The sequence below is a fragment of the Pelobates fuscus genome, chromosome 4, assembly GCF_036172605.1.
Source record: "Pelobates fuscus isolate aPelFus1 chromosome 4, aPelFus1.pri, whole genome shotgun sequence".
In the NCBI taxonomy this organism is placed as follows: Eukaryota; Metazoa; Chordata; class Amphibia; order Anura; family Pelobatidae; genus Pelobates; species Pelobates fuscus.
In genome coordinates this window covers 326,098,973-326,112,501 of record NC_086320.1, presented here as the reverse complement: position 1 = coordinate 326,112,501, position 13,529 = coordinate 326,098,973, and the positions used below count along the sequence as shown (strand labels likewise).

Here is a 13,529-nt window from a genome sequence, read left to right as displayed (position 1 = left end):
GATCAGGGCAGAGCCAACACAAGCCAAACACAGCCCGGTCAATCAGCATCTCCTCTATGAAGAAAGTCCAGTGTCTCCATGTAGAGGGTGGAGACACTGAATGGCAGTTCTGCACAGTGTACAGCTCTACCACAGGAAGCATCTCTAGTATCCCTAAGCTGTAATGTAAACACTGGCATTTCTCTGAAAATACAGTTTTACTGCAAAAAGCCTGAAGGTGCTGATTATACTCATCAGAAAAAATACAATAAGCTGTATGTCTTCTGGTGCCTATAGTGTACCTTTAAATTTGTACCTATTGCTATATTTAAGGATATCAAATTAGGCCATTGTTTAGGAGATATCTCCCTTATTTGGTAATTGGTATCCTTATGGCAATCCCACGTAAGTAATCTGCTAAATAGTTTAAAGATCAAAATTAAGAAAAGGGCTTCTCTTAATGTTGACCTTTCAGCAGTTTAGGAAATAACTCCCTACATTGGTACATGTTAACTTTGTGACTGATGCCTTCATTCATTCCCGAAAGCGAATTCAATTCATCCAACTCAGTATTTATTCTAATTTAGGACAACCCAAAATTCAAAAATTAATTAATGGAAATGAAATTAATTAATTTGTTTCTCCTCATGCACATTATTACTATTATTATATTTATTATTATTATTATTATTATTGATATTTATATACCATTTACAACTTAAGTCATTCCAGACAGAATGCTACAAGTTGCAGATATATAGGAGCCTCATTTTTATTGCCTTGCAGGTTTATTTATTAAACACCAAATTATCACATTTTGTCCAGAGGGACACCATTTAGTGAAAATGAATGCATCCTAACCAGATTGGTAACTCTCATGTGGCGGAACCAACCTCGACACTGGCCACTGGAGGAGCCTTGTCGCCCGCCTCCTGCCACTGGACTATGGCCCCATGTTTAACACTGTTCTTTTTCCCTGCAGAAAGGCTGGTTCATGCCTTTCTGCGGACTGTTAAAGCCATGCTACCCCAGATAGCTATGCCATGGAGCCCAGCCGTATACTGAAAGACTGTATGAAAGACTTTGGCTTTGGATTGAACTGTATGTATATGATCTGAGCACCATCCGGTAATAATGTGCGCTCAGATCTAAGCTATCTGGGGATATGTTGAATGTATATGTTTTATGCGATAAATGTAACAGTATGTATTTTTATGTCTTTATTGTCCTTTGTCTGCCATGTGGTTAATGGAGTTTTGCCTCTGTCCTTGGAGATAATTGGATTACTTCTCAATTATCTCCAGGACAGAGAGAAGGGATTGTGATGCATTGTGGGATTGTAAGCTTGTGATTGGTCAATGTCCAATATGTTTCCCAGTCTTCCATCTGGTCCCCTAGGGGAGTGTCCACCAGGTGGGAGACCTGCATAAAAGCCGGGCAGATAGCCCCAGTAAATCAGTTCCTGCTTGACCCTCAAACAAAGTGTCGTCTCGTTCTTGGGGGGAATTGGATTGAATGCTGTTACAGTGCGACTGCCAGGAGTGTAAACTGTTCATATGGTTTTTCCTGTTCGGCTGTTTACAGCATTCGTGTGTTCCTGTTCGGGAGTTTGGAGCATTCCCCTGGTTCCAGTTTGGGAGATTGGTGAATTCATGTGTTTGCAGTTCGGGAGTTTGAGTAGTCATGTGTTTGCAATTCGGGAGATTTGTGATTGCAGTAGCTGACTGTGCAACTGGAAAGGGGAATATCGCCTAAACGGTTTTTAACCTCTTGTGTGCAAAACGGTCCGTTACATCTCATAGTTACTAAAATCAAATTAGTGCTTTTTGCATCTACATCCTATATAAAATATAGGATCCATGCATTCACAAAGCACTGATTTTAACGAAAATGATAACTTGCACTTGTGAAGCTATAGTGTAGCTTCTGTTTATGTGCTAGATCGGCATAATCCACGCTTGTGGATTTGGAGTGTATCTCTTTCCATTTGATATGCAACAAGGAGGAAGGCCAAGGGTCCAGTATATTTAGAATAGGACACAGAATAAGTAATAAATGAATATGCACTCATATTTTTTGGAGCCCTGAAGTGGTGCATAAATAGGAGCTATGCTATATCTCCACAAAGTGTACGTGCATCTCTTTTTCCCTGTGATAACAACATACTACATTAGCAGATGTAATTTTCTGCCCAAGCAGGGCAAAACTCCTGTGTGACAACAACCTGGTCACTTTGTTGCCGGCATCTGAATGGAGTGGCATCAGTCACCATGTTCCTATACTCCCTAGCCAGTGCTGGAAGCACTAGGTGCTAATGAATTGCCACAACAACCACAGAACATGGACTGTGGTTGCTATGTGTGGAGAACAGAAGGATGACCTGTGGGAGGTCTTTTCTACTCTCCTTTGTCAGTCAATCTTATGCCTAAGATTTGATTGACAGGTGGTCCAAAGACCTATTTTTAATAGTCCTTTTTCCAAAACTATACATTTGCTAGCACAATGTATAGAAAATGGCATTGTTTTATGATATCTATAAGGCTAACTATTAAAATGTGAATTTTAATAATATGTCAAATTTGGGCCAAAACTGCTGAGCTGCAAACATAGTTAACATTAATGTTTTTATTTTTTTTCAGTTTGGCTATTATGGCCTAAAAGCTAAAACATTTAGTTTTCAAGTAAATTTCCAACAAGTCATATTTTAGAAAATAATCTAATAAGAAATACGAATACTGCAGAATAATAATGCTACTAATAACAGAATAATCTGAGCAACCTGTACCCTAATATTCTGGGCTAACTAGTATACCCCAAAAATCAAAAGATAAAGATCAAAATAAAAAAAATCAAATAAAGCTAGAATTATAAAGTGAAAAGAGATTTGCTAATTTTAGGCCATAGCCAAAATGGAAAATGAACCGACAGATAATATACCAAATCTGTTATTTTGGTCTTTGAAATTTGAATAAAGACAATAAAATGTATTCTATGTGATTAACTTTGAGGATAATCAACAAATTGATGCCAATCTATGCAACTTTGAAGGAACACTCCAACATTAAAACCAATATTCATTGGATATTAATTTCATAAGTGCCAGATGCACCCCCTTTAACTTTAAAGGGACTCTCCAGTGCCAGGAAAACAAACCCATTTTTCTGACAGTACAGGATCCTGCAGTGCCCCCCTCCCTCCCATCCCATGTTGCTGAAGAGGTTAAAACCTGAATCCAGCGCTGATGTACCTAGGTGATGGGTCAGGCTGCGCTCATGCTCCTCCCCCACGATGTCAGCTAGTGGGGGAGACCTAATGGGCATGAGCGGAAATGGCCATGCACATTAGACCTCCCCATAGGAAAGCATTATTCAATGCTTTCCTATGGGGATTCTGGCGACGCTGGAGGTCCTCATGCATAGACAGCCACTAGAGCAGGACTTAACCCTGCAAGGTAATTATTGCAGTTCATGAAAACGGCAATAATTACACTTGCAGGGTTAAAGGTGATGGGAGTTGGCAGCCAGACCACTTCAATGGGTTGAAGTGGTCTGGGTGCCTGGAGTGTCCCTTTTAATAAGAATAACTCATCTTTTTTTCATCCTGCAGCAATTCCTCTGTCACGGCTGCTGCGCTCAACCCCAGAGTGACTGTCACTGATGTCTCCCCTTCTTATCGGGAGAATATTAACTCTTGATGGGCAATTGTACCGATCAAATGCAGCAAGTGTGGTGATCGCTCAATAGATTGCTTCTAATAGGGAATGATTGATTAATGTTTCCATAAGGCAGCTTTCACGTCTGCTTGAACAATTGTTAAAGCAGAATGAATCAGGCTGTCAACACGACATCCAGGAGGGAGTTCTCAAATGATTCCAAATCAATTTTAAAAAGGGCCACATTCTCTTGAAATCAACCGCAATTAAGCAATCTTGAAGTGCTTTCAGGGTGTAGAGTGCTTTTTAAGACCTGAGAATGCTTCTTTTGCATTTTTTTTCTCAAATATACATTTCCTCTGATGTGTATTGGTTTAGCAAAGCCAAAAAACATTGAGTAAATCTGAGGTTTGTTTTTTGTTCCCAGAAAATTAGACCAGCAATATTTATTTATTGCCTGTTTATTTTGTTTGATATTGTATCCTTTTGATTCACTGGACTTCTTAAACTCACATCAAATATTAGGTTGAGAAAAAAACAGCTAACTTTGGGGAAATCAGATTTCCATGTGACAGAATGAGGACTGTGAGTCACTGCACTATTTATATAGCAGTTTTACCTCCTTCACCTTGGAGGCCAAAACAGAACTTAACCCACACATATTTTGTTTAGCAAGTCAAGGAGAGATGCATGGGGATCCTCCACTGTGACATGGAAGCTAATTCAAGCAGCCAGGGCAGGACAAACCCCATACTCCAACCTTTTTTATGGCTTCATAAAATTATTAAAATGCTAACACGCATTCTTCTGATAAACCATAAAAAGAAACCTTGGGTTACCCAAGACAATCACACTCAGAAATGTGATTGTGTTTGTAGTTACTTTTCTGATGAAATGGATATTCTAGCACTGCAACCACTACAGCATACTGTTGTGGTTATGGCATGTCTCTCAAGTATCCCTATTTAGGAGAAGCTGTCCCTATTTTGAGCCCAAATCCTTCTGTTCCTCTTTTCTATTCTAATTTCCCACTTTTCCCTCTTTTCTAGGAGCTCCATATTGTGGGTGTGTATAACTGAACTGACATTAATGTGTCTTTATGCTACAATACATTTGTTTAGAAATCAGTCTGTTTAAATAAGATACATTGTTCTTGTTCTAAATTGCATTAATTGTTATTAGTAAGTCACCTAAACGTTCTCTAAACAGCCCCACCCTGGCCACACCCAACTCACATCTTAATTACAGGGACACTGTAGGCACCCAGACCACTTCAGCTAATTAAAGTAGTCTGGGTTCTGTCACCCTTTTGCACCTAGTGCTGCAATGTAAAACATTGCAGCTCTAAGTCTGCCCTCTGCCTACTACAGGGCTTCCAGAATCCAAATCGACTTTTGGTCCGTTATCTGACGCTGGACGTCCTCACCATTGAATAATGCTTTCCTATGGGGAGGTCTAATGCGCATGGCCATTGAAGTGCATGTGCATTAGGTCTCCCCGCCGGTTTTAACCCCTTCAACCACGTGGAAGAGGGGCCCTGGGGGAGGGGGGCACTCCAGAAGCCTATTGTGCCAGGAAAACTGGGTTGTTTTCCTGGTTCTATAGGATCCCTTTAAAGTGTTCCTCTTTCTCCATTTGGAATGTTAGGAGGTAGGGTTATGGTGTCAGTTATGATGTCAGACGTGCCCTGCCAATCCACAGTAAACTATCAAACTTCATACAAACGGTTTGACACTTATCTAGCTCTGTAAGGGTAGACAGCTCTGTGCAGGTCTACATTTACTAAATCAGCAGATCATTCTGTTTCAGAATGGAATCCTTAAAGAAACACAGTACACTCCAAACCTCTAAAGCACTTTAGCTTGCTGAAGTGGTTAAGTGTGACAAGCATGTCCTCTTTTTCAGTTTAGTAAATGTGCAGATTTCAGTTGGAAATTGGCACATTCATAAATAAACCTGGTTGCACCCCTGGCTTGTCAGACAACAGGTCCTGTTACTTCCTGGTTTGGTTAGCTCCCTGGAGATTAACCCAAGAGGCAGACAATTACCCAGAGCACCTGCCTTGCACTGAACTGCATTAGGAAGTCTGTGATTGGACAGCCACAGAAAGTCTGGGTTGGTGAGGTAGGGGAAGGTTGCAAATGTAACAGACAAGAGATATATAGCATTTGCAAGCTGTTTTTAGATATATCCTCAATGAAACAATGAAATACATGCATGCATTGGGGTGTAAATCTACAAAATAGTAATGTTTTATTTACTTTGTATTTGGGCAGTGAAGTGTCCCTTTAAAGACAAGAAGGTTATATTAAACCAGATCAGCACTGGATAAACATTTTTCTCAAGAAATACTGTTGGTGTGTCTACAGGTGAAATGGATGTGTTAGAAAACAGAAATACTTACTATAAGTCCTGATTTCTTTTTTGCACAGAAAATTCCGCACACTCCGCAAATCAGAAACTGCAAGAAAGATAAACAAACGATGCACAGTTAGTGATCTTACTTATTAGTCATCAATCTGATATTTTAACTTATGTATGTAACACTTTCACTTAGCAGACATAAGGCTTAGAAATGTTTGTTTCAGCTTAATCAACTTTGCATAAAATATAATAAAAATTCGGGACTGACAAATTTCGGCCATATGGCCACCTGGCCAAATTTTCTTTAACAAAGAAATATTCAGATGAACCAAAAGGCACAAAAATGGGCCAAATGCAAAATATATACATAAAATAAATATTATCTATATATTTTTTAGTATACTGCTAGGCGCAATTACCTGCCTTTTGCTTCACAGATCAAATGAATAAAAGTAACCAATAGAGGGAAAAATACAATTAGCAGTAAAAAACAAACTAGATTTACTCCGTAACAAAACAAACCTCAAGTCTAAATAGATCGATTGATTTTTGTGAATGTAATGATTATCACCCAAGGCCTGAGTTGGCTGATGGCACATATATTAAAACAGAATTAAGGGTTAAACTTAACTTTGAAAAACTGAGAAATACTTGAAAATGCATAGTTAACAGTGAACTTAATAAACACTCCTTTGCAGTGCTTTCTGAATTGCCCCCCCTAGTTATTGCTAACCTTGGCATTGCAGACCAGTGTGCTCTGCTTCCCTAAGGGCTGGCTGAGCATCATGGGAAATTAATTTGCGAACATCTGCTTTGCCAAGGTCAGTGATTATTGCTCTAAATGTAATGCTTTAAAACATACAACAAGCATAGGCCTAGATTTGATATTTTTTTAAATGATTTATTATTTTTAAAAATATTTTAATTATTTAAAAATATATATATTTCTAGATATATTGCTTTCAAATGATATAGGTTTTGATATTTTTTTTTATTACTTTGACAAATTTATACTTTACTTACGGTAAATTATACAAAAATATGAAATCATTTGTAAACCTTATCCAAAAATATTAAATCAAGGCCTCTATGTGCAAAATAATATAAATTATATGCCTTCCAATATGTTGACCACATTTTCTGACTGGTTCTTTTATTGTAGAAACTAAGAGTAGAATGCCATTTTCTGTAATAACCAGTTTTATTTCCATTGTAATAGACACCATCCTTTTAATAGTATTGCATTTTTCAATGGACACAATGTGAGCGAACTCCTACAATAGCTATCTAGACAAAATACCATGCAGCAGTTCTTTTAACATCTAATTTAGCTTTTTATAATGTCCTTAAAACACTAATGGATTCTAGTTTATGAATATTTTATACTTTCAGTATTATTTCCATTTTACTGGTTCATTGTTTCAGATTTATAATAAATGACTAAACAAACACTGCACTGTGGTAGTTTGGTAGCAAATACTGATATGGGAAGTAGATATGTTAGATGTGACAGCGGTTAAGAATGTCATTGTATGGAACAGAAGATCGTTATGTAAATTACATTTTTGCCAATAACCATGCTTGGAGACTTGTCGGGTCTAAACTAGAGTATACAGGTTTGGCTGATAAGTTCACCCTCTGGGTGAAATCCCATTTTTACTGCATGCCTCCCAACTGTCCCACTTCAGTGAGATAGGTAGAAGAGGACACTAGGTGTCCCATATTTGGTGACACCAAGGAACTGTCCCCAGGCACCACAGCATGAGAGCATTATTAGACATTCTTGTGCTGTGCTGCAAGCACTAGGACAATGCAGAAAGCGCTTTAGCAGTCCTCTCCACATATTCCTTTCTGCATGGGCTTGCTAGGAGGCTGCTTGTGAGTCTGGTGTGCTTTACACCAGGCTCACACGTCCCTACTGTGGGCAATTCTGCATTCTTTCAGGATGGGCTCACTCAGTTATGGCCATCACCAGGTAATCAAGCTGTGTCACTGGCAATGATCTTAGGTCTTTCACCTTTCTAGAAGCAATAGCATTAAGCTTGACCACTCTAACGATTCTGGGCTATCCTGTGTTATTTTTCTCACTCTTGTGTTCTGACCTATTCTCTGAAAATTGGGGTTAGTGTTACCCTGTCATTATGACAGGACCACTAAATTGGTACAACAAGACTCTCCCTTCCAGTTACTTGACATTCTGAGAATATTTTTTAGTTCTGGCCTCAATAGATTCTAAAGACGCTGAAAGTGTTATTGATTGTACAAAATGCGAACGTATTTTTTATTTTCCCTCTGACCGAAAGAAACTTCAGCATAGGCAACTGAGAGTTACTTGCCATTATCTTTGCTTTAGAAGAATGGAGGCATCTCCTTCAAAGGTAATCTATACTCAATGGTCACAAAAATGTATCATATATCAGTGATGCAAAACCATCTTCATAACAAATGAAATAATCACTGTGTCTTCTAGATTCAATTATATACTTATTGCCTAACTTATCCAAGGCAGGATTTTTTTATTTTGGAGAGGGTAGGGGTGGTTGAGGGATAGCAGAATTTAATCCAAAGAAAAGAAGAATAAAGGTGCCGTGCTGACATGCAGAAACGGCTACAGTATTGACTGGCTTTATGGCTATACAATATCAGGTATTTTAGCTATGCCAATTCCCAGTGGTCAAAATGTATTAGTATATTTCTGGAATAAATAAAAATAGAAAAAAAGTGAATTCGGGGCACAACCAGAACATGCATTTCTTAGCGGTGGTGCCACCGTAGAGACCGAAATGTATACAAAATACAGATTAAGGAACAGCTCACACACAAAAATACAGTTTTATATGGCTACATAAAATCAGCTATGCCAGCAAACACATATGGGGATATCGATGTGTCCTACACTAATTTTAACATGGGAGATGAATTAAATAGTGTTCATGCTAAATCGACTACAGTGTATTTAATTAACCTGTTGGAAGTTGGAAGTGCCTACGGGCTCTATATGTCTCACACAAAACACCAGGGCTGCCACCCCCGCCTGTGTGTCAGTGTAATGAATGCAGAATATGTGCCAGTGTAATGAATGCAGAGTGTGTGTTAGTGTAATGAACGCAGAGTGTGTGTTAGTGTAGTGAATCCAGAGTGTGTGTTAGTGTAGTGAATGCAGAGTGTGTGTTTACTAGTGTATGCATGTTGTGTAAATGGAGCATTTTCCCCTCCCCCCACATTAAATGTAATAAAAGGCTATTCCCCCCTCCCTGCTTCTTACCTGGTTTAGGGAGGGGGGAGATTCCATCCCTGATGGTCCGGTGGCATTGTGGGGCCCCCCGGCTCCCTATACTTGCAGAGGGGGCCCAGCAGACTGCATCTGAATGTTACAGCTCTTCCCTCTCTCTAACTCCCGGTGCGTGCCGTGCGTGCCGCACGGAGCGTTGCCAAGGTAACCCGTGGCACCGCTCTGACGGCCGCACGTCTCGCGGGAGTTAGAGAGAGGGAAGAGCTGTAACATTCAGATGCAGTCTGCTGGGCCCCCTCTGCAAGTATAGGGAGCCAGGGGGCCCGCGGCTGCACATATATATAGCGATCATCGCTATATATATGTGCAGAGAGGGAATGTGGGGCCCACGACTGCCCACAACATGCACTCCTCACAATATTAACTTTTTCTATCCTGTCTTTTCTTAGTTAGATTCACAGGGAGAGAGTGTTGGTATGTATGCTGTCAGTATTGTATCACTGACAGCTAAGATGTATTTTCCTTCTCTCTTTTTATACTCCTTATCCCCTAGGATCTTCTTTACGTGCTTTTAGGACACATATTCCCATTGAGTGTTCATTTATCACGTGGTCTGTAGGAACTACGACACAAAATGTTCAAGAGTATGCTGGTTGGTCACTTGCCGGGGATGATGAGAAGTCCAACTATCCCTAACCAACCTGCCTATGTGGATGACTGTCACTCTCCTCGATATCCCAACGGCTCAGTCTAAAGGTGATAATAGTGGATAAAGTACTGCTGCTGCTGTTCCCCCCATTTTCTAAAATGTCTGTCATTGTAGTGGTTCCACCCTGCCTTATGTGTGTGCTGAAAATTTTTTTACTGCTTAGTGGATTTACTACTACTTCAATGTAACTGTGCGTTTGTCTTCACTGCACACAGCAAACAGTGCACTGCAGTATACGGCGCTTAGACATTTGCATAACATGCAGTTAAGGAAAAAAAAAAAGATTTGAAAACTGATTATTCATCTTCAATAATGCTGTATCCTGCCTGCAACACTACTACACTCTGTGTACATGACGGAAGAAGCTTGCAGTTAACAGAGCCCAAGCCGTGGCACAGAAACCCATTTTAGTATCTTTTCGCATATTATTTTGTTGGGAGTCTATTATCATTGATGTGAAGGGCTTTGTCCAATCTTGTTCAGTTTGAGTGCTATATGAGGTGCAACACCAAGCTTCTTGTTGCCTCCTTTGATCATTACCCATACCTAACAGACTTTGGATCCACCTCTCCATTGATTTTATTTTATTATCTCCCATCTAAATGGAAAATATTTTGCGCAGATTTAAGCACCCATTTCTCTTAAATGGTACAACCAATCAGAACGATGTGTTATACATCAGCTCCACGCTGTAGTTAAGAAAACCGGGTTTAACCAGCCACTAGCACATTGCCTTCAGATGACATAGCCCAAAAGCGGCCCTGCTACAGACTACCTCACTAAAGGCTATACAAAAGCAGCACCAGGTTATTGCGCTCTGTATGGATACTCTGGAGGACAATGCTAGGTGCAGAATTTTCAATATCAGGTATTTTGGAGGAGGTTAAAAATGGGGAATTATCTCACTACATATGGTGTCTAATACTCACCTTAATGCCCCACAAGAACAAAAAAGCTCTGAACATAAACATTGCATACCACATCGCTAAATCAACTGCAGCTTCATGCAATGTTCCAAGTTACAACATTGTCACTCTTTTGCTCCATCACAGATCCGTCACCTGGAACCAGCCTCTCACCTGAGTGCTTTGAACGAGGCCTTAAGTTAGGCAATCCAGAGACTTACCTCCATCTCAATTCTTTACCTCTGGGTTTTCTGGACCCTGGATTTGCTCCACACAGTTGGAAATTGGGCTTTTAGTTTGGGACTTAAGCCTTTCTTTACCATCCCAGTCTCTCTGCTAATAGAGGGACATGTCCCAAATTGAGCTCTTTTTGCTGTGAGGCGTATTGGGCCACCATCAGAGTAGTCCCTACCTTTTCATTCTTAAGACCCTTGCCTACCTTTACTACTTAATTGTCCTGAATGAGAATCAGCAGATCTGGTCTATTGTAGCTTAGTTCTGTTAGGTTTAGATTATAACACGTGAATCCTCTTATTAGGATTGTGTTTATTCTTATATATGTTGTGACATGTGATTCACAGAAAATAAAAAATAAAAAAGAATGTTAAGAAAAAAGTTACAACCAATCTCTGGAGCAATACCTATGTTGTTTTGTGTCTGATCACAATGATAATCAAGTGGACCTGTTTTCCTGTTCCGAATATTCTAGTAATAAAAATATGATTCTTCTCAGAATGGTCCATTCTTTCCACCCATCAGTCATTCCAGCAACATTTTTGGAAAAATACACTCTTGCCTCATTTGACTAAGCTAAGGTTGTGGACACAGGTCAGAGACACACTGGAAAGGTCCTCTATGATCCAAAAGGGACAGACCAACCACTGTCTTCAAGCAGGTCCATCTGTCCAAAATGTTAGGTTAAGTATGATGGTCTACCTAAAATATTTATTTACTGGTGCCATACCCAGAACTGACTCCTTGATACAGTGGGAGCTACATGATCATTTGCTGGATTAATTCTGTAACCTATAAAATAGACCTACCTTTCTAATAGACCTACCTTCCTTGCTTTGAAACAAAGATACTTGACCAACCCTGGCTCCATTCATCATCCCTATAAGAATAGTGAAGAGGGAGCGCAAACTGGTAACCTGCCATTGGCTCTTAGCATATGGTCAGATAGATACCCCCTTTTCTGACATATTAAATAGTGATCTACTCAATAAACACTCAAGGTTAATACTGACTAGTATTAATTTAATGTTTAAATCAGAGATTTACAGATCACTGAACATATACTGTACTATTATTTAATTGTTTAACACTTTGAGTGCCAGACTACTAACAAAAGAGAGCTTTGAGCAGTAAAGATTCTGAATAGGTTACGTTATTTTTGCTTTACTTCATTGACTGCTGAATTCTCATGAAGGGCAGCCTTGCTTAACTTTAATTTATTTTTGAGCTCCAACGGCTATGTTATTTCCTCACCAGTTACAGTAAACTCAGTCAACGCTTTAGGTAGGAAATCATTTCGACATTAAGGATCCATGAATATTTGCTGAATGTACATCAGCATGAATCAATGAATGGTTTCCATATTGATGAATCACTGGGAAATGCACTTTTACATTGATCTGTTTTTCGTTAGATGCTTACAAATTGTTTTATTGCATTTGATTGCAACAAGTATAACCATACTTGAGAAATAATTCTGGACATTGAAAATATTTCTGTTAGCTTAGCGTTTATGTATGTATGTATGTATAGATTTTATTAGTAAGCAATGGTGCTCATTTATCAACTGTAGAAATAGGAATGTCTCATCAAGAGGTGTTAGTGAGGGTAAACTATAGGCATTCTATGCAGGCTGCAATAACAACGCTATGCAATGCATATATCATATGCTTGGTGTGCAATCCCACCATGAGTGGACAAACCGATATTATATATTCAGGGTTATTCACTAAAGTAAAAAATTGTGGGGAATTCAAAGTTAATTCAATGCGAATTTTTAATTAAAAAAAATATCCAAGTCAGCTATGATCACAGTTCAACTATGTTTGTCTAAAAATATTCCAGTAAATAACTGTGTTAAAGTCAAAAATAGAACACAACTTTAGCAACATCAATAAAATCGTTTTATACTGGAAAGAAATGGAAAGGTGGAAAATAACAAAATAAGAACTCCAGCATTTAAATTTACTATCATGTAGTCAGCTAATTTATTCATTATAAAAAAAAAAGTCAGGTAAGGGTTTGTACTTTTTTCTAAAAGAAATTCTGAACCATTTTATTTTATAATTTTCATATTATGCCTGGCTGTCCTCACACAGCCAAAGCATGCCATGCAAATTAAATTGGCCTCCATGAAGCCATGCGTGCAAATAGCCCCATGGAATAAATGTACAAGTACACATGAGCTTGCACAGCTATTCTCTGACACACACAGACACACACACACACACACTCTCTCTCTTTATGGTAACAAAATGACAAATGATCTAACTTACATAGACTATATTTCACTGTTCTTACTTCTACTTATTATAAAACATTAGGTATGATCCCTTAAACACACTGGGGTTTATTTACTAAACTGACATGTAATAAGGTATCCTTGCAACTGTGGACAAAATAGCTGAGCTAGAAAATTATTTGATTAAGTTATTTTCCAATCTGACTATTTTG

General features: G+C 38.9%; 1 protein-coding gene across 1 annotated transcript in view; it reads right to left on the bottom strand.

The window, feature by feature from the left end:
- TMEM196 (transmembrane protein 196) overlaps positions 1-13,529 on the bottom strand; it is a 63,277-nt gene that overhangs the window by 13,858 nt on the left and 35,890 nt on the right. Inside the window, exon 2 of the mRNA XM_063450724.1 lies at positions 6,036-6,092. Within this exon, the coding sequence (XP_063306794.1) occupies positions 6,036-6,092 (57 nt within the window). The remainder of the gene's footprint in view (positions 1-6,035; positions 6,093-13,529) is intronic.